The 22873-nt window shown below is 42.5% G+C and overlaps 1 protein-coding gene across 1 annotated transcript in view; it reads left to right on the top strand.

The window, feature by feature from the left end:
• The window catches only part of AMPH (amphiphysin), a 285388-nt gene that overhangs the window by 134336 nt on the left and 128179 nt on the right, over positions 1-22873 (top strand). The window contains exon 4 of the mRNA XM_033930240.1: positions 12310-12404. Coding sequence (XP_033786131.1) covers positions 12310-12404 — 95 coding nt within the window. The remainder of the gene's footprint in view (positions 1-12309; positions 12405-22873) is intronic.

The raw sequence follows: 22873 nt of genomic DNA, 5'->3' as shown, positions 1-22873 counted from the left end.
GCTGTGTGTACTGCGGGGGAATCATTGGCGTCAAGACAGTGAGTCCTGTTAATATACTAGTCTCCACCACTTATGCCTGTAGGCTATTTCAATCCTTGTTATTTTCTTAATTCTTATATGACCAGCGTCCCCACACTTTCCTTCTGCTTGCCTGCCCAGGGTTCTGGGGGGAGGGGGGTGTTTCTTTCTTTTCGTCGAAGTCCGGTTGAGCTTATCGCGAGGGAATCCAAGATCAGCCGAGCCGGCAAGACTTCGCAACCTGTTTGAAGCTGTGATACTGCGGGGACGGGGCGGTGAAGGGGATGGCAGTGACAGGGTGGTGAAGGGGATGGTGGTCCGGGGACGGGGCAGTGATGGGGACAGATTTTTTTCCCCGTGTTATTCTCTACTTCAGATCTGTTACAGCTAGAGAACTGTTTAATGTTGTTTCCACATGGTTACCAACACAGAGGCCACAATGTCACCTGTAGGCCCCAGGCCCACCCCAGCTCATAATCCACCTAGGCTATGTTGGCCACTCCTCCTCCCCCCAATCCTCCCTGCAAGCAACCCACTGCCATCTGTACCAGGCCATGTGAGGAGCATTGCATGGCATGTTCCAACAATCATGTATGTGAAGCCTAGAAGGCCCATCATCTGACCCCATTCTCCATTCTTGAAGGTTAGGGTTATCATATTTGTGAAGACAAAAAGAGGACACATGACCCTGCCCCACCCCGCCCCAGCCCTACCACAATACAATACTACTTTATCATAAAGAAAAAAAAAAGATTTTTAAAAATTATATTTAGACCTTTTGTCGTCTCTGATTTCTGCTTTCCTCTGTGGGTAGAGTGAGAAAAGAGGGCCGCTCTCCTTTCCTCCGGACCTTCACTGTGATCCTTGCTCAGTAATGGCAGTCAGTGAGTGTTCACAGTCCCTGCCCTTCCTCCTTTTTGAGATTTCTGTTAACCAAGGAGCTCACAGCCCAGTCATTGTGGGTACCCTGAAAAATTAGAGTGACAAGGTGTGTCCTGAGAACCCCTGTATTAGATTGAAAATCCATCTAGAGGGCTGACATATTACACACAAGTTCCTGAGCTCACTGCTGTTACTATCACTGACAGAACTGCTGCTGCTTCCTTCATATGGGAGGAGGAAATAGATGAGGGAGGGAAGGGAGTGGGAATAAAATTTGGGGAAAGTGCTCCTTGAGCCTGGCTTTGTTATATTTCTTCATCTTAGCCTTTTCTCACAATATTTTCTTTCATAATATTCTCATAATAAGAATAGTAACAAAATGTGGCATCATTAAGTGATAATGTCTATTTTCAAGGACTGTGTAGAATAATAAACATTTCCACTGCAAATAAAGCACTGGAGTTCAGCTTTGATATTTAATCAGCAACGAAAGCTGTTTACTGCCTGACAGCAGCCATTATTATAACATGGAAGAGAACTAAATTTAAATAACGCTTGAAGGAAAGCCAGGCAGTCATTTCTTTGCGGGGGAATCACTAAGCTATAGCTTTCTTAAATATTAGTGGGTTAAAATAATTGAGTCTGTCAGTTTTGTATTATTTTTCTGACAATATAATCTTTGATTTTCTCACATAGGTTGAATATTATTTTGACATATGATCTAAGATGATATTGACTGTAATTATAGCTATGTAAATACTATATTTGAAGTTATGATTAAACATAGGAAGGAGAGGGAGTAAAACAGCATTTTCCGTATGTACATGGGTCCTGTGATTAGAGCCCACCCTTACTGGGAATAATGGAATGTATGTGTTCAGCAATGCATACAGTTTTGCCTGCTCTTTTTAAAAGGCATTTCCAGGAGCTGAATTTGGTCACAGGAGGAAACACGTGTGGTCTCCTATTTATTAAACTGTACAAGGGCAAAGGAAAGGGAAAGATTTGTATACTGCCTTTTTGTAATTATACAACCACACTCAAAGCGGTTTTATATACAGGTACTTCAAGCATTTTCCCTATCAGTCCTGGTGGGCTCACAATTAGAGAATGACACGGGGAAAAAATCTGTCCCCGTCACCGCCCCGTCACCGGCCCACCATCCTCTGCACAGCCCCGTCACCGCCGATCCCTTCACCGCCCCGTCACCGTCACCGCCATCCCTTTCACCGCCCCGTCACCGCCACTGCCATCCCATTCACCGCCCCGTCACCGTCCCCGCTGCATCCATATAAGCCTTTTTCCTTTCACTCCCTCCTTCCAATTTGAGCCGGGAACACTAGCGATCGCACGGTCCCCGCGGCCACTACCTGCCTGCCCGGTCGATCCTGGTGTTTGGCCGGCTCTCTCCCTTCTCCTCACCTTGGTTTGTGGGTTTTCTTTTTCGGCAACCTGCGCGCTTTCCCAGGGAGCCGCACACGCGCGGCTGCTCAGTGTTCGATCTTCTGCTCTGCTGCAACTTCCTGTTTCCGGTTGCGTCAGAGCAGAAGATCGAGGCTGAGCAGCGGCGGGTGTGCGCGGCTCTCTGGTAGCATGCGGGTCGCCGAGGAGGAGGATCTGCGGACTGGGGTGAGGAGAGGGGAGAGAGCTGGCTGGACACTGGAATCGATTGGGCGGGCGGGTGTGAGCTGCGGGGACCGCGCGATCCTTCATGCCTCACTGCGGGGGACAAGACCATTCACCGCCCCGCGGGCGGTGAATGGCCTTGTCCCCGTCGCCGCAGCGACTGCTAGTTTTCTTCCCCGTTTTCGGCGGGTGACCCGCGGCTAAAATGCGGTGGCCGCGGGTAAACCACCACCGTGTCATTCTCTACTCACAATCTATCTAATGTACCTGGGGCAGTGGAGGAATAAGTGACTTGCCCAGGGTCACAGGGAACAGCGCAGGGTTATAAACCAAAACCACACAGTTTGGGCTCAGACCTGTCCACTCGGCTGCCACGGCCACAGGACGCCAACAGTGGGTCCTGCATTGTGCCAGCAGCTGACCCGGAAAACTTCCCGCTCCTGCCTGCCTTCCTTCTCCCTCCACAATGGAAAAATAATAGCTTTCACTTTGCCCTCCCCTAATCTATGTTTACTTGCCTGCAATGTTGCCGGTTTAGCAGTGCAGCAATTCAGCCTGCCTCCGGGTCTTTGCCAGTAAAGGTCCCAAGTCCAGTGATGTAGCTTCCTCTTTCTTCAAAGGCGGGTTACGGCCTAGTGAAATCTTGGAGGCAGGCAAGCAGCTTGCTGAATCCACTGCACTGTTAGGCCAGCAGCATTTCAGACGAATAAACACAGATTAGGGGAGGGCCAGAAAGTGAGAGGAGCTGCTGCTGGGAGGAGGGGGCAGAAAAAGAGATGAGCTTATGCTTTTGAGACCAGGAGGGGTGATTGAAAAAGAAGTGCTGCTGGACTGGGAGAAGAACAGGAAGAAGGGAGTTGCTGCCGGATTGGGAGGCAGAAGGTGAGAGGGACAAGTGCTGCTGGAACAGGGGAGTGAGGGAAGGAGGAAGAGGTGCTGAGGGTGAAGAAGAAATGAGGTGCTGCTGGACCTGGGTTGAGGGAGGTAAGAGGGAGTGGTGCTGCTGGATGGGGGAGGGGGAGAGAGAGAGGTGCTGCTGGACCGTGGGGAGGGAGAGGTGCTGCTGGATGAGGAAGAAGGAAGGTGATGCTGGACCTGGGTGGAGGGAGGTAATAGGGAGAAGTGTTGCTTAACGTGACCATTTATTTTTTCATCAAAACGGGACATCTATTAATATTCAGTCCTGCTAATCATGCCCAGAAGCATTCTTCCCAACGTCAATTCAGACATCGGAGAGGACATTCCCGTCTAGCCAGGCAGCGATTGGCTGGCCCAGAACGTCCTCTCCGACATCAGGATTGACGTCGGGAAGAAGGCTTCCGGGTGCGATTAGTGGCAGGGAGGTAAGCAGAGGAGCAGCGGCGGTGGACCCGGAGGGGGGAAGTTTAAATCAGGCTTGGAGGGAGGCTTTTGTTTGTTTTTTTTGGTGCGGCAGGGGTGGGACAGGAAGCGATTGCCTGTCCCGTTGTCCCCGCGCACAGCTTCGGGACGCTGTCCCTGAAAACGGGACATTTTGGCATCCCGAAGCTGTGTGTGGGGACAACGGGACAGGGGATCCGAAAACGGGACTGTCCCGTTCAAAACGTGACGTATGGTCACCTTAGTGTTGCTAGTAGTCTTTGTGGGAGGGAGGCATGAGTTCCCTGCTGTGGCTGGTAATCTGATCGCAGCAGAGAGATTCCCTTGCCGTGATCGGATCAGTAGCCACGTCTGTGTGAAATGTAGACCAGCATTTTGCTGGCCTACATTTCAGGCGCCCATTGCGAGCCTAAGGAGGTGCCTAGGGCCACCTAAGCTCGCCTAAGGCCACTTTCGGGCAAAACAATGCCCACACCTAGCCTTAGGCGAGCAAAAACACCTACAATGTAGGTGACCCTCCTTGGGGCTTTTTTTTTTTTACATGTGTCCCGATTGACTGGCTAGACAGCAGTAGGACGCCTACCGCTGCCTAAAATCGGAATGCCGTTTATTTGAATTTGCCCCTTAGAATCTAACTCCTTCGGACTACCATTTCAGAGTTTGTTTGTTTTTTATGCCTTCATATCTCTCTTACTGATCTGTGAACCTGTTTCATATTTGTTGAGGGTCTGTCTGTGTGACCAGGGTGTGGTTATTCAGCAAGCATGTAGTTTCTATGTAGAGATCTTATAGCATTCCCATTTGTTCTGTTTCCTCACTAGGTGGTGTATTAGTGGTTTAGGATCTATTCTAGTGTAATATTTGCAGTGCTATTTTTTCCATTTTTTCCAGATTATTGCTCTTTCAGTCCAAAGAGTTAACACTGTTATGGTATAGTAAGAATCCAACTACTAGTTTTTGGTGGAACTCTTTGTGTCACATCTTTAAAATGGAAAGGGTAATAGCTATATAGCAGGGGAATTTTAAGAAATATTGTAAAGAATGAATATTACTTTTTCCCCTTGAATACACACATCCAAGTTGGGGGGAGGGGGAGAGGGTGCGGGTATTGGATCTGAATCTGAGACAAGTCCGAAAATTCTTTGAAAGAACACAATTCCAACTTATAGTACAATCCCTAATACTAGGGATATTGGACTACTGCAACATCCTCTTCCTTCCTTGCCCTGCAACTACGATTAGACAACTCCAAACAATCCAAAATACAGCTTTGAGACTCATCTACTCATTGAAAAAACATGACCACATCACTGAAGCCTTCATCAACTCACATTGGCTTCCAATCCAAGAAAGAATCCAATTCAAATTCTACTGCATACTATTCAAAACACTACACGGAGACAGTCCATCATACTTGAACAATCGCCTCATACAAGCACCCACTACAAGACAAAGAAAAACGCACGCCCCATTCATACCCCCCCCAATCAAGGAAGTAAAAAGAACAAAACTACACGACGGCCTCCTAGCCACCCAAGCCGCAAGGCTGGACAACCAGATCTCCAACCTCTTGATGACCACCCCAGACTATAGGACGTTCAGAAAAGAAATAAAAACCACACTTTTCAAGAAATTCCTGAAGCAGCAATAACATCACGACCGCTTAGTAACTCTAAAACTGACACTTGATCTACCCACTACTGCACTAATAATAACAAAAGAACTCCCACTATGACCACCTATTAACTCTTTTACAAACCACCTCACCCTCAACAACCTGCTAAATGTTTATAAGATCTACAACTTACCTCTCTAGCTAATCATTGTAACTCTGTTTTTTTTTTAAACTAACCTTTTGTAATCCGCCTTGAACCGCAAGGTAATGGCGGAATAGAAATCCCTAATGTAATGTAATGTAATGTAATGTAATTTTGATAGATTATTAAGTGATGTTAAAGTATAAACTGATTTTATCTTATGTTGCACTTATTGTAAGTTTTAAAAATGAATAAAGAATTTTTTAAAAAAAGAATCCAACTACTGAATGGGCTGGGGGATGACAAGGGAGGGAAAGAGAGAGGACCGCCTACTTTGGGCTCAAGCCCACCTAAAATTGGCCATCTGACTATGCCACTGGTGCAAGCTATTTAATATGGGAACTATGTACTATATGTTAAAAGTCTGGGTGTACTCAAACAGTCAATGCAGTGTCTTAAGGAACTTAGCGCTTCTCAGCTTGGAAAGGAGATGGCTGAAGGAGGATATGATAGAGGTCTACAAAATCCTGAGTGGTGTAGAATGGCTAAACGAGAATCGATTATTTACTCTTTCAAAAAGTGTTAACTCTAGGAACCATTCCATGAAATTACAGGGTAAAACTTTTACAATGAATAGGAGGAAATATTTTTTTCACTCAACAAATAATTAAGCTCTGGAGCTCGTTACCAGAGAATGTGGTAAAAGCAGTTAGCTTATCTGGGTTTTAAAAAAAGGTTTAGACAAGTTCCTGGAGAAAAAGTCCATAGTCTGCTATTAAGACAGAAGTGGAAAAAGGCACTGCTGTCTCTGAGATTGGTAACATGGAATCTTTCTACTATTTAGGATTCTATCAGATACTTGTGACCTGGATTGGCCACTATTGGAAACAGGAAACTGAGCTAGATGGATCATCAATCTGTCCCAATACGGCTATTTATATGTTCTTATGTAGCATTGTAATGGAAGGGGTTGTAGAAAGGTTGTAGCTAATATGGAAGGAGTTGTAGAAAGGGTATGGGATGAGTGAGGAGGGACAGATAATATGAAGATGACCATCACAGGTTAACAGTGCAGAAAACACAGAGCAGTTAATGCTGCTCTGAAGAGGTATATGTAGGTGACTGCACTGTGCGTTACCTGCCATGCAGTAACCAAGCTGTGACAAATTTCTCTCTGCCTTAACCACATGGCACAATGCTAGGGATGTCCATACTAGTTAACACAGTTCACAGTCATAAGCGTGCGGGACAAAACCGCACCAACATTAGAGAGCAGACAATTGAGCACATGACTCAAGCACGCCGCCGTAAAAGTTTATTTTAAAGAGCTCCGATGGAGGGTGTGAGGGGGGAACCCTTAATAGTGTTTACTTAATAGTGTTTTCGCTGCCGTGGGGGGTGGTTTTGGGGGTTGTAACCCCCCATTATAGAGGAAACTTTTTCCCTATTTTTTAGGGAAAAAGTTAAGTTTTCTGTATAATGGGGGGGAGTTATACCCCCCACACCCCCTCCACGGCAGCGCGAACACTATTAAGTAAAGTGGAGGGGTTACCCCCATTGGAGCCCTTTAAAATAAACTTTTACGGCGGCACGCTGGAGTCTTGAACGCAATTGTCTGCTCTCTATTGTTGACACGGCTTTGTCCGTCGCGCTTTTGTCCCGTCACCGGTTAATACAGAGGCTTTGTCATTTACTACTACTAATTATTTCTGTAGCGCTACCAGACATACGTAGCGCTGTACAGAGTCACGAAGGAGACAGTCCCTGCTCGAAGGAGCTTACAATCTAAACAGACAAGATAGACAAATAGGATGCCTTGAATACAGTTTAGTACAGTATTTATCTCACAGTAACTGTAAAGCATTAATGCAGCTCACTAAATAGGGGCCCCAATTTTGTGTTATCAAATTACACATTTCTACTGGAAAAAAAAAAATGTGCAGAGAAAGTAGGCACAAATCTTTCAGGGTAATTATTCATTAGACTATAATGAAAGCCAGACTACCCATGTAGTTGGCTTTCATTATTGCGTCAAAGCTCATACGTTAAAATTACCTGTAGGGTTTGCATGGAGGAGGAGGCAGAGGAGAGAGTGGTTATTGCTCCCATAATGTGAGTGTCATTTGATAAATTACAGGAGAATTTCATGCTGAAGTTGGTACATTTTTACCCTTGGTAGTAAAATAATTTTATCTCTTTGAGTATATCAATAATAGCTTGCTCGGTGTTTAGTTAAGTGCACTAGAATATTAAATGTTAAGGTAAAGGATCATATTAACAAAAATAAATCAGGGAACAAAAGATTTGGAAGTGGCTGAACTGTACTGGTCAAATGGATTCTTTTACCTAGGGTTACCAGAGATCCGGGATAACCCGTACATGTCCTCTTTTTAGAGGAATGTCCAGGCTCCCGAATGGACTTTCCAAAACCCTGCATTTGTCTGAGTTTTGGAAAGCACCTACCAAGCCGCATCTAGAGGGCCTCTGAGTATGCGCAGATGACGTCACACACATCCGCGCAGGCCCTCTAGGATGAACCGGAGCTGGTTGTAGAAGAAAGGAGACTTGCCGGGGTGGGCTGGCAGCAGAATGGGGCGGAGCTGGGGAAGAATGGGTGGGGCTAGAGGCAGAACAGGGCGGGGTTATGTGTCTGGGATTTTCTTTTTCAAAATATGGTAACCCTACTTTCACCTAAAATTTCACTGATCTTAGTGACAATAGCATTGCTAGGACTGAATGGGCCCTGGGTGGAAAAGCTGAAATGGGTCCCCTATAACATCATCACTCCCAAGGTAGTGGGGACAAGGGGTGGGGGTGCGAGGAGGGCTCGAAGATGTAATACATCAGCTTTAGGAAATGTACAAATAATACATTTTTAAAAATACTTTTCTTCTACCTTTGTTGTTTGAGTTGTGCTTTGGTCCTGGTGTCTGTCTTATGCCTTTCTGTTTTTATTTTTTTAACTTTTTTATTTATTCAATTATCCAAAAATTACAAGTACAACTACTTGCTCAAGAGATACAGAAATCATAACACCATTAAGCAATAAAAATAAAAGCATAAACTAGTGGAAACATCATTAAAGAGGTTAGATTCTTCCTTTGACCTCCATAAGTACTACAGAAGGGGGAAATTAAAAAAGAAAAATAATAAGGGAGAATTTATAACAAAATTAGATCCAAAAAGAAATTGACTTAGACGGCTTCCCTCACGGTATATTAACTTAAGCATCTGACCATTGTGCTGGTCAACTGCTTGAGATCCAGAAAGGTTCTCAGATATTCAAGGAGAAAGAAAACATATTTCAGATCCAAATATCTGGCAATACGTTTGCAAGGATAAGCCAGGAGGAAGGTAGCTCCTAACTTCTTCGTTTCTTCCCTCATGACTAGAAAATTGGATTTGGTGACATTGGGATAGATCCACAGTTTTTGACCCGCAAAAAAGAGTTTCTCCCTTTCTGAAATACATTTTCATTACCAGATTTAAGTCTTGTTCAAAGACAAAACTCACAATCAAAGTTGCTCTCTCTTTGACTTCAGATAAGGAATCTTCTAATATTGCTGTAAGATTTTGCAGGCCACGTCGGATGGATGTAAGAAAGTAAAACAATCAACTGTTTCGGTCATATAGAGCAGGAATTAAAGCACTTTAAGTTTTTTCAGATGATGAGCACGAATTGAAGCACTTTAAAGCACCATTGCATTTTCAACGTAGCACTTTAGAGCATCAGTGCACTTTTCAAGATAAGTACAATTTTTTTAATTAATCTGTCGGTTTTGTTTTCTGAAATGAACTGTTAGGTCAATTATCTTCAGTAAAGAGTTTATGAAGTCCATAAAGTCCATAAGAAGTTCATAAATAATGAATCAGAGAGACTTTTTATAGATTAATTTTATTACATTAACAAGAGATTTAATAAAGATAGAAAAATATAAATTTAGTGAAAGATAGGTAGGTTGGGTTCAAGCCAGTGATGTAAAGAGGAGCAGGAGAATATGAATTTCTTCCCAAGAAAAGCCGAAGTGGATGAAACTCCAGAATCTGAGGCTTGTTCCTTTGTAGATGAAATATCGTCTGTGCCATTTTAGTTTTTTACCAGTGGTTCTGAGTGTTTAGTTATAAATAGTCAGCATAAATTGATAAAGAAAAGAAGACCAGACATGGGTCCAGTGAAATGGGTGTTCACATCTAGCCGTTAACAGATCGTGAGACCATCCAGTAGATTTCAGATAATCAGGCCATAATATTGGTATGGATGTTGGAGTCATCAAGGAGAATTATATTGGCGTGACATATCATGATCTTTGCAATTATAGGGGCAAGCTCATCCAAGGATATAGTAGAGAATGATAGGGGTTGATAAGCTAGATGGATATTGAGTAGTGTTTGCCCAATATTCTGAATGAGAAGAACGTCAGAGTAGGTTAGAGGATTAAAGGGCAATGTATAGATAATGGTTTAGAGAAAATAATGCAACACCTCCTTCTTGCTTTGAGAGCTGATCTCTGGAAAAATAGAAGAAATTTGGGCTTGGGTTATATATGGAGACTCTCCTGGCTTTAGCCAGGTTTCAGGCAAGCACAGAATCTATAAATTATCATGATCAATAATTTCTATAAATAAAAGCTATTTGTTCCTAAGTAATCAAATGCTGAGGACACCTATCTTGTTCAGGTTTGGATATAAAAGAGAGCCAACAACTGCAAGTTCCTCATCACAATCATCAATAGGTGTTAGACATCTTGAACATGGCTGTCTGAGCAGGGCAAGGGGGCCATACATCCAATGGGCTATCTGTGGCCCCAAAGAACAGTATATGGCTGAAATGTATGCATTGCTAGTGAGGGAGGCTTAGGCCTGCAGTCTTGGTCCTTGGAATTTTATACACAACGGAGCTAGTTTAACTCCTTAGGCATACTCCCCTGTGTAAGTGCCATAATTGCATGCCAAAAGTATGCAGACAGAAATAAATGACTATGGGCTCCTTTTACTAAGCTGTGCTAGTGGTTTTAGTGCACGCACTAGATGCTAACGCCTCCTTTGAGCTGGCGTTAAGTTTTCCGCATAGCGCGGGGGTTAGTGCGCGCACTAAAAATGCTACCGCAGCTTAGTAAAAGGAGCCCTATATTTGACATCTCTCTCAGAGATCTCAAAGTCCCTCCTTGAGGGCTGCAATCCAGTCGGGTTTTCAGGATTTCCCCAATGAATATGCATGAGATCTATATGCATGCACTGCTTTCAATGCATATTCATTGGGGAAATCCTGAAAACCCGACTGGATTGCGGCCCTCAAGGAGGGACTTTGAGATCCCTCCTCTAGGGCAATGTTCTTCAATGCAAGGCCTAGTCAATAGCAGCCCCCAGAGACCTATTTGGCAGCCCTCTTTGCCTTTCTGGATGTTTTTTTTTTTCTGCTAATCTGCCTCTCTATCCAGGCTCAGGACAGAAAGGGGAAACTAGATGGAGGTAAGAGCACATGATTGAAGGACAAGGTATTTCTCAATAGACAAGAGAATGCATGTAGAAATGGTCACAACCTTGAGAATACTCCCCAGTGAAGGCTGAAGGTGGGCTGTAGGGATGAATGTGGTGCCGCTCCCCATGGGAAAATGTTTAATTGCTTTCCTTCAGCTCATTCGAATCCAAATTGGCCCCAGCTTAAAAATTGATGAAGACCACTGCTCCAGGGCTTCCTGAGATGGAGCCAAGAACTGCAGTGGAGGTCAGTAGGAAAGGGGAATCGGAGCAGTGAGAAAAGACAATCAGCATGTGTTAAAGACACATACAGACAGCACATATGTAATTTCCTTAGATACATGGTGCAGGTATGCACGCAAAAATAGCTGCCTGTACTTGATCACCTAAAGTGGTCCTGAATAAACGTATAATATAGAGCATTCAATGTATAAATTTGGCATAATAGTGAAGGGACGTTGGTCCAAGTAATGTCTTTAGATGCACATAAAAATGTCTATCATGGATGACATGTTATATACTTTAAACTTAACACCAAAGCACATATACATGTGAGTATTGTTCATCGTACTAAACACTCTACTAATTTTGCCATTGCACTAAAAATTGGAACTGATTTTCAGATAGTGCAGCCACTGCGTAAAGCTAAGCACTGGCCTCAGTACTTAATTTTATACATTGAAACTGAAGGTCAATGATTGAGGTATATCTTATAGATTCTATAAGATAAACCTCACTCATTGGCCTTCAATGTCACTCATTGGGGTGGTACATGCCACTCGTCTGGATAGGCCACTCTTGACATCTCTGCATTCTGGTCCAGTGTATTCCTTGCCTCCACTACCCCCCATGCACTGTGCAGCCATGGAGCTTTTAGACCATTTGAACAGCTCCAGTTTCATGAAGAACCTATAGATTTTGTAGCTCCCAATCTCACGAGACAAAATCAATAAGCTAGAGGGGGGGAAGATAAGTGTGTTAAAGAGAGGGAGCAGGCTGGCTTCAGGCTTCTATATAGGTATAGGCATTATCTACTTTTAATTCAATTTCCTAAGAGATCTATATATATATATTTACTAAAGTTTGCAGTGTTTAATTTTTAGCATTTGATACCTTTCTATTAAATTTAGATTGAACAAAGGTTACCTTTAATGTCACGCATTTTTCTTATGTAATGTCTATATTGTAGGCATGCAGGAGGCCTCCATGAAACTCACTGAGTCTTTGCATGAAGTGTATGAGCCTGAATGGTATGGCAGGGATGACGTGAAGATGGTTGGAGAGGTAAGAAGAGTGAAATTTCATTCAGAAATATCCTCATAAAAAGCTGGTGCAGATTTTTTGCATATATTTTTTCCCAAGGGACAATGCATACATAGAAGATAATTTATGATAGAGTACCCAGATTAAAAGGCCGTTTAAGCACGTGAGTTACTATTTTTTAAATATACATAGGCATGTATGTGATTTTATGAAAATCACAGAAGTTATGCCTTGAATGCAAGCAGAGCAGGGTAAATGTTCATTTGTACAATTTGCAAATACGTGCATAGAAATGCATATTTTAAAATCAATATACTTACCTGTGCTCCAGCTCTGCTCAGGCCACACATCAGCAAAGCCTATAATAAAAGGCCATCAGGCATATTTTTGTACCTGGCACTATTTTATAAGACCAAAAAGACAATATCTGTCTTGTAATTCCCCCAGCTGAGCACAGTGTATTGATGCACATTCTTGTCCAATATCTTGACTAGATTGTAAGCTGTTTTGAGCAGGGTCTGTCTGTTCTGTGTTTTGATGTACAGCATTGCATATGTCTAGTAGTACTTTAGAAATGATGAGTAGTAGAATAGGAACTACTAGGAGTTAAAATAACTTTATTCACATATAAAATTCCTTAAAAAAAAACCCCCACAGAATTGTAAGGTGATAGAAACCAAAAAAACAAAAAATAAACAATTTACTCCTTCACTCAACATGTTTCAGCACAGTTATCTATATCATAGATACTTATTCACTTATGGAAAGCTGATTTTTATTCCTTCATAGAACACACAAGCGTAAATGTTTGAAACCAATCTAATGACATAATTAATAAAAATCAGTAAACAAAAGTGAACAAAAATCACCCAATAATCAGCAGTATTTAGCTGCCTGGGAACGGCTCCTGGCTGGCTAAATACCCTAAGCCAGCTAACCGCCAATATTCATTGAGAGATAGCTGGCTATCTCCTGCTAAATATCCTGGTCAGTGGATTGGCCGGTGACCAGCTATGCTGTAGCCAGTCACCAGCTAAGTCTAGTGGCCAGATAGATCTGCCTAAAAAGCAACTATATCTCTGGCCGTTTGCCTTGGCCAGCTATCCAGTAAATATCAACTTGGCCGGCAAAGTCTTCGGTGACTGAACTGAACCCAGAAATTCAGTGTGGGTGGCAGGTACAGGTTCGCCACTGACCGCAGGAGGTAGCCATGCTGCCTCCTAGGTCTGCATATTGTGACCAAAGAAACTATATATGCGTAAGTATAGAGTAAGACCCTCTACGTTCTACCTCCAAAAGTACCAACTCAATATGAATTGCCAGCCAAAAAATGTATATACTTCATTTTTTTTCTTGAAGAACATTTTAATAATCAGCCATGGATGTCATATGCAAGCTATATCAAAATAATACAAATTAAATACACATGAAGATTCTATAAATGGCCCCTACTTTAGGTGCCACTAGGCATCCTATTTGCAGCTGCTTAGTGATGCCTAAGTGTGAGATTGGCACCTAATTTGTCTTAATTGGCATGGTAATTGACTGCGCCAGTTTTCAGCCAATCAAAAAAAAAAAAAACTCAATTAAACAATGAGGCCGCCAGTCTCCCCAACCCCCCCCCCCCGATGTTCATGGCAGGAGGGTGCCCAACCCCATCCTGCCAAAAGAACCCACCCAGCCCAAAGATCGCCGGCAGGAGGGTACCCAACCCCTCCTGCTGGACCCCCCCATTGCCCCCCCAAAGATTGCCGGCAGGAGGGTGCCCAACCCCTCCTGCGGACCCCCCCAATGAAACCCCCAAACAAAATGCCGGCAATCTTCGGGGGGCCCTTGGGGGATCCAGCAGGAGGGGTTGGGCACCCTCCTGCCGGCGATCTTCGGGGATGCCGTTGGGGGTTCCGGCAGGAGAGGTTGGGTACCCTCCTGCCGGCGATCTTCTGGGGGGCAGGTTCTTTCAGCAGGAGGGGTTGGGCACCCTCCTGCTGCGAACGTCGGGGGGGTTGGGGAGACTGGCGGCCGTAGCCGCGGCCGCTATACTAATCACAGCAGGGAGATCCCTTGCCGCGATAAAGTATAGCGGCTGCGTCTACTTACCATATAGGCCAGCATTTTGCTAGCCTACATTGTAAGCATCTCCCGCTCTGCTAGAGAGACGCGTAGGGCCGCCTAGGTTCGCCTAAGGCTACCGCATAGCCTTACGCGAGCTTAGGCAGACTTGCGGGCCTCCCTAGGCTCCCGGAGGCACCTTCAATATAGGCGGCCTGCCTGGGGAGCATTTTTTTTAGAAAACGTGCCTCACGATTGGCTGATTAGACAGTTGGAGGCTGCCTACAGCTGCCTACAATCGGGACGCACTTTGCAGAATCAGGGCCTAAGAGTTCAACGCTGAACTTTTATGATGCCTAGTAACTTCCAAATGTATCCTCCCTCCCATGCCTAAGGGCACCTATGTTGAGCAGTAGGCATGGTTATGGGCGGAAAATAGGAGTGGTTAATTTAGGCATAGTTAGGCAATAGAGATAGGTACCTCTAAATTAGACAAGTGAAAAGCTGGCCTAATGGAGCGGCACCTACCTTTTAGGACTACAAGCAATGCCCCTACATTAGGTGCTACTAAGCGTGATTCCATAAACAGCACCTAGTGGTTGATTGACAACCACGCTAAGAGGTGCCCACAATGTAAACGCCATTAGGTGCCATTTATAGAATCTGGTCCATCATGCTCTGTTGTATATACATTTCATTCTGCTGAGGCTTGATGATACTAACCTCAAGGAAACACCATGTTGCTGTAAAAAACAATGGATTGGTGATCAATAAATCAAAGACCAATAAGTTAAAATGAACTAAAACATAAACCACTAGATCAAAGAAGACAACTCCGTGAGCTATATTTAATCAATTAAAAGACTAACAAGGGAAGTTATTAAAGTGCATTAAGGCAATAACTCACGTTAAATGGAAGTAACACAGACTGTCTGGCCCTAATGCAACGTTATTTAAATCAACATGGGGTACATAGTAATGAAATGCAAAATATGCAAATGCACGTAAAACAGTCCATTACTATAGTATGTATAAACTCTATAATGTGCACTGGTGTGCTGAGATTACTTTACTGCCCAGGGACACTGAGCCACCAAGCCATGGTTCAGCCACATTTAAAAATAGCCAGTTACTCTTTAGTCAAAGTAGTGGACAGAACACACATACCCCCAAAGCAAAAGCCCCTCTTGGGTCATCCCAAATTAAGACTCCTTCACACAGAGCCAGCCCAACCATACTCCTCCCCAATCCAAAGACCCCCCTTAGTGGTCCCCCCCTTTCCTCTCCTTGAAGACATAACCCCCAAGGTCCCCCATCCTCCTGAAGGCCCCTTCTCCAGGCCTACCTTAGTTAAAATCCCTGGGGTCTAGTGGTCCGAGCAGGAGCAAGCCCTATTTGCTTCTGCTCTGCTGATGCTTTCACCCAAAAATGGTACCAGTAACCCTTAGCACTAAAGGTTATGGGGGTAATAATAATTAAAAAAAAAAAAAAAAACGTCTAAAAAGTGTCCTAAATGGCTACTTGGACGATCAAAAAGCCTGATTGTCCAAGTACCCATAACCAAAGCTGGTTTTTAGACATATCTAAAAACAGCTTAGGCCTTTCCCCTGCCACTAAACGCACAGAGAGAAAAGAGGTGTATTTAGAGGAGGGGAAAGGGCGGGCAGTGGGCGGGAGGTGGGCCGACCTACACCTAGGCATACAACAGATATAATCAAAACATTGACAGGTTGCCTAGTCGGCACTTAGACCTTTTTGACTTAGACATAGTCAAACCAGGTCTAAGTGCCGAAAAAGGGGCCGCTGAGCTGATGGCCACTGGCGCGATCAATTCAGCGGCCCGGCAACCTACCCACCGCAACCATTGCGGCAGGAGAGATGCCTCATCTCCTCTACCGCAATGCCATCACTCCTCTACCGGAACTGCTGCAACCCTATCCCTCCCTCTCCATTATACTAAGTCCCCTCTTTCTTTCTTTTTTTACTAAGCCCTTCTTCTTTCCATTGGAGTTCCTTTCTATATTAATTCCTGTAAACCGTGTCGAGCTCCACTTCTGTGGAGATGATGCGGTATACAAAATTAAGGTTTAGTTTAGTTTAGTTTAGTTTAGAGATAGCTATACTGGCCAGAGACATCTTATTAAGAGAAGAGATATGTGGTTAGTGACTTCCGGAAGCGGAAGTAAGAAGGAATCTGTCATAGAGTTATTGGGAGGCTATTTCAAATGTAGGGAGCTTGCAATTCAAAAGTTGACTCAAACAGCTTTTTTCGGCAGACTTGCTGCAGAGACATGAAAGGGATCTTGAATCATTGTGTTATTCTTTACGGAAGAAGATGTAAGAGATCTACCTGATCCGGAAATGGTTTTCAAGGGTGATGATGCGGAGGAAATGAAAGAAATCTCGGTGAATCTGGAAGATGTACTAAGCCAAATCGACAAGTTAAAAAATGATAAATTGCCAGGACCAGATGGTATACATCCCAGGGTATTAAAATAACTCAAAAATGAAATTGCTGACCTGCTGTTAGTGATCTGTAACCTGTCACTAAAATCATCTGTAGTACATGAAGATTGGAGGGTGGCCAATGTTAAGCCGATTTTAAAAAGGGCTCTGGGGAGATCCAGAAAATTACAGACTGGTAAGCCTCACTTCAGTGACAGGCAAAATGGTAGAAACAATTATAAAAAATAAAATTGTGGAACACATAGACAAACATAATTTAATGAGACGGAGTCAGCATGGGTTCAGCCGAGGGAGATCTTGCCTCACATATTTGCTTGACTTCTTAGAAGGTGTGAATAAAGGTGAGCCGGTTGATATAGTGTATCTAGATTTTCAGAAAGCTTTTGATAAAGTTCCTCACGAGAGGCTGCTGAGAAAATTAAAGTGTCATGGGATAGGTGGCAAAGTTTAGTTGTGGATTAGGAATTGGTTATCGGATAGGAAACAGAGGGTAGAGTTAAATGGTCATTTTTTTCAATGGAATAGAATAAACAGTGGAGTGCCACAGGGGTCCTTACTGGGACCGGTGCTAATTAACTTATTTATAAATGATCTGGAAATTGGAACGACGAGTGAGGTGATTAAATTTGCAGATGACACTAAACTGTTCAAAGTTGTTAAAACGCATGCGGATTGTGAAAAATTGCAGGCGGACCTTAGGAAATTGGAAGACTGGGCGTCCAAATGGCAGATGGAATTTAATGAGGACAAATGCAAAGTGATGCACATTGGCAAGAATAACCTGAATCACAGTTACTGGATGCTAGGGTTCACCTTGGGAATTAGTGTCTAAGAAAACGATCTGGGTGTCATCGTAGACAATACAATGAAATCTTCCACCCAATGTGTGGCAGCGGTGGCCAAAAAAGCAAATAGGATGCTTAGAATTATTAAAAAAGGGAAGGTTAACAAGACTAAGAATGTTTTAATGCCCCTGTATTGCTCCAAGGTGCGACATCATTTGGAGTATTGCGTTCAATTCTGGTCTCCTTATCTCAAGAAAGATATAGTGGCGCTAGAAAAGGTTCAAAGAAGAGCGACCAAGATGGTAAAGGGGATGGAACCCCTCTCGTATGATGAAAGATTAAAATGGTTAGGGCTCTTCAGCTTGGAAAAGAGATGGCTGAGGGAGATATGATTGAAGTCTACAAAATCCTGAGTGGAGTAGAGCGGGTACAAGTGGATCAATTTTTCACTCCGTTTAAAATTGCAAAGACTAGAGGGCACTCGATGAAGTTACAGGGAAATACTTTTAAAAACCAATTGGAGGAAAAAAATTTTCACGCAGAAAATAGTTAAGCTCTGGAACATGTTGCCAGAATATGTGGTAAGAGCAGATAGCATAGCTGGTTTTAAGAAAGGTTTGGACAAGTTCTTGGAGGAAAGTCCTTAGTCTGTTATTGAGAAAGACAAGGGGGAAGCCACTGCTTGCCCTATATCGGTAGCATGGAATATTGCTACACCTTGGGTTTTGGCCAGATACTAGTGACCTGGATTAGCCACCATGAGAACGGGCTGCTTGGCTTGATGGGCCATTGGTCTGACTCAGTAAGGCTTTTCTTATGTTCTTATGATGTAACTTTGATGTTTCTGGTGAGTCTGTAGGAGGTTTTGCCGTATATAGACTCACCACAAATATCAACTGTGGCAAGGCTGATGGGTTAAAATATATGTGGATTTTGCATGGGCCTGTTTTGTTTTGAAAAAAGAAGGAGAAGTGGATGAAGGTCTGAGAATGCATATACATAGGCAGAGGCTCGGTGGAGCAAGGGTGAGGCACTCGTTTCTGTGTTAAGTGTACATCTCCCAAATCCACTTGCTAGCATTTACACCAGCTCTGTGGCTGGCATAAGTGTCTACATGTAAACACATAAGTGTCTGCATGTAAACACATATGCATGCATGTACCCAGTAACACTAGGATTCTAGTAGAGAAAGTAGGCACATATTCTCCCTTGTAAAATAAGTTCCAACTAGGTGCCCTCTAGGCATCCCTTTATAGAATTGTTTTCCATCAGTCTCATGATATTTGCTGTTTTAAATTAGTTAAAAAGTATTTCTTTGGCCCACTTCCTAATGCAAAAGTACCATAATGTGTGTATAACTCACTGCCATAAGCTATTTCATTACCTTTAAAATCATAATTGGATCAATGATTTTTTTAATATTACACTCGGGATTTAAAACAAAATAGCAGGTCCGAATGTATGCAAAAAGTGCTCTCTGTTGATATTCAGTCACTGTGCATATAGCTCAGCAGTTTAATTTTAATTTTGCTTCTCTAAATTAAAGCACTTAGAGATACAGATATTGGCTGAATATTACTCTTATCCATATAGCTGGGCAGAATGCCCATGCTTTGCCTAATTCTACAGTACCATCACTATCTGCACCACTACCTAGACAGTGCTGAGAGGAATTTTCAATGGCACTATCCATAAAAATGAAACGTTTTTAACCTAGGTGCTTATATTTACACATGTGTGACTCATATAATTATCTAGAATACTCGCACTTATACATTCATGTATGCACATACCTGACTAAAGCCTAGATTCACTAAACTTACCGATCTGGATCACTGTTGGGTGAATCTTGGCCGAGTTTTGCCGAGCAACCGATTCACTACAGATTCTACATGGAAATGATCTGATCGGATGCACGCCCTATAGCGATCCCACTGATCGCTGTAAGAGCAATCAAAACGCATGTGCAGAGTATCCTTGTTTATTGATGCAATTTACGTATGCGCTAGCTCTTCGCCTTTACTACGTAGTTAGTGGGCAGGTTTTATTCCCGCACATCACTGGCGGCAAAACACAAGTGAACTCAAAAAAAAGGGGAGGGGTGGCTGCAGTTTACTTTTGCTGGCCCTAAGAGTTGGACATTTTGTAAAAAGGAATGATTTGTGACCAACGCAGTGAATTATTTTGTGTAGCTAGATTTTTATATTTTTATTTTTTTTAATATTCTTTATTATTTTTTTAAAAAAGTCAATACAAGGCTTATAAGCTGCACATGGTTATTACTGATGCCCCTACTTATATCTATTGGTGTGACTTGCTCGCCTGTTCTCCCAAAGAGGCTTCCAAATGGTATAAGCTCTTACAGGGTTATAGGTTTTTCTTATGACCTGAACATCAGAGAGACCTGGCATAAAGAACTTGACATAACCCTGGAATTGGAGACTTGGACTGAGATATGGCTCTCTGCTGGCAGAGCCCTACATTCTGCCTCCATCCTACAATCAGCGTTGTTTGTACTACATAGAGCGTTTTGGACGCCTTGTAGGCTGGCAAAAATGAATACATCTTTATCCAAATTATGCTGGTCTTGTACATTACATGACGGTACACTTAAACATATGATTTTTGAATGCCCCATGCTCGGTAATTTTTGGCAAAAGATCTGGTCTGACATATGTGATATAATACATATTGAGGAGCATATTTCATATTCAGTGATTATTATAGGCGCTCCTGCATTAAAGATTCATCTAACTGACTCTGAAGGTATTCTTCTGAGAGCACTCCTTCTGCTAGCTATTAGAGTCATATTCTCCAATTGGAAAAACTTATCTGTTGTCTCACATGCTGCATGGTGGTCTAATCTGTCTCTCATTGTTAGGTATGAACTTCTTCATGCTAAAAAAGTGGGTTCGTTGACTCGCTTCCATGACATTTGGGACCCTGTTTTATACTACTGTTCAAAATATGACTGAAATATTTACTTTCGATGCTTTTAGGGATACTTTTTCTGTTTCATTTACCTTACGGATATTGTTTTGTACTCTTGATACTTTACCACTTGTATTTCTTTCTTTGTATTGTGTTTTTTGTTCACCTATAATACTATATATGCTTCAAGCACGTGATATTTACTACTGCTATGATCTGATTTTCTCATGTATCTGATACTTTACAGACATTGGTTTACTGTTCTGTATTTGACATTGTTGAAATGTTATTTGTTCTCTTTTTCACTCAAAAATACAATAAAATTTTACTGAACTTAAAAAAAAAAAGTCAATACAAAGTGCAACAGGTAAACCAACAACGGATACAATAAACAGCACTCATTACAATCAAATAACAAGATAAGTACATGTCCCCCACCCACCCATCCTGGATGTGTATAATCTTCATTCAGAAATCAAAGGGAAATACTAATAATCAATTCTTACAAAATTTTGTTAATGGATCCCAAAACTTTTTAAATTTATTTTAGTGTCCCAATAGTAATGAATTCATACATTCAAACTTATAAACTTGGCATAAGGTTTCCCACCAAAAGTTATAATTTAGCCTATCCCTATTTTTCCAGTTTTTCGTGATTAGCTGCATAGCAACTCCTGTCATGATAAGAAGTAATCTATTTTTATTTGCATCAATTGGACTCTTGGGTATTAAAAGAGTCCCAAACAACACGTCATAACACAATGACAGTGAAATTTCCAATATCATATTTATTTGACCCCATATTGATCTCCAAAATTTGAGCATCAAGGGACAATAGAACAGAAGATGATCCAGTGTCCCTATCAAGATGACAGTGCCAGCATCTATTAGACTTAGAACTATCTAACTTTTGCAAACGAACAGGGATCCAGAAAATACTATATAACAAAAAAAAAAAAAACCCATGTCTGTCTCATAGATTCTGACGCTGTACATCTCTTCCTCCAAGTCCAAATCTGTGGCCATTGAGTAGCAGAAATTTGCTGCTTTGTCTCAATGCTCCAAATGTCTTTCAGACTAGTTTTAGGTTTTTTTATTCAGATGCTTAGATATTAATTTATACCACTTGGCTGCCTGATGCCCTAGCAAATCTGTCTGGAAGCACAGGCCCGGCAAGCTATACTGATTTTTTAAATTTCGCCACTCAGGGAACCCCTTCTGAATGGCCTGCTTCAACTTGCAACCACTTATATGCTTGAGACTTTGCAAAGCCGAATGATTGCTGCAGTCGTGAAAAATCAAGCATTTTTCCATTTGATAACACATCATCTAATGTACGTATACCCGCCTGCAGCCAATGCTTCCAGAGGATCTTAGACTCGCCAATTTGAATCTTGGAGTTCAACCATAAGGACTGACACATGGATTGATGAATCGGAATAGGTATTAGGTTATTAATAAATTTTAATGTTTGCCATGTGGAGAATAAAATTCTATTGTCCTTATAAATCCTAGGTAACTTGATACTTAAAATCTGACACAATCGCAATGGGGACAGGAGTTGCCATTCTAATATTAACCAATCCGGAGGATGCTCCAAGACTTCAGGAAGGATTCAATATATACCCTGCTACATTATAAAAGCTTGATGGTATCTATAGAAATTTGGAAAATTTACCCCCACCTGCCGCAATTGGTTTTTGCAAAGATACTAAAGCAATTCTAGCAGTTTTACCCAGCCAAATAAATTTAGTAAGAATACCATTTAATTTTTTTTATAGAAGGACCCTTGAAAATAAACCGGCAGCATACTCATTTGGTAGCAAACTACAGGCAAAATCATCATCTTAACAGTAGCAAGATTATCGAACAGAACACGCTTTAAACCCGCGGGTTAAAACCATGGGTTCACAATGCGCTTTTAACAGAATATATAAAAACAGAATTCTTACGCATATTTTACAGTTTTATTTTTAATTTTGATGGTTGTTTTATATGGGGTTGTAACTTCAATACCGATATTTCAGGGCAGAAGAGGGCAGGAGAGTCGGCAAGGATAGCAAGCGACTGGTCCTCAACAATCGCTTCTTTTCGGATTGGCAAACCCAATCGGTGTTTCTTCTTCTGCTTAGTGAATCGATCACTTCCTACTTTTGCATGCCATTTCCCCTCATTTGCATGGGTGGTTCGGATCGGACTGGAGATTGATCGGGAAGCTGTTTAGAGAATCAGGTTGGGGTCGGGGAACGATCAAAAACC

Source organism: Geotrypetes seraphini, chromosome 2, assembly GCF_902459505.1.
Source record: "Geotrypetes seraphini chromosome 2, aGeoSer1.1, whole genome shotgun sequence".
Classification (NCBI taxonomy): domain Eukaryota; kingdom Metazoa; phylum Chordata; class Amphibia; order Gymnophiona; family Dermophiidae; genus Geotrypetes; species Geotrypetes seraphini.
This window is presented reverse-complemented; position numbering and strand designations above follow the sequence as displayed.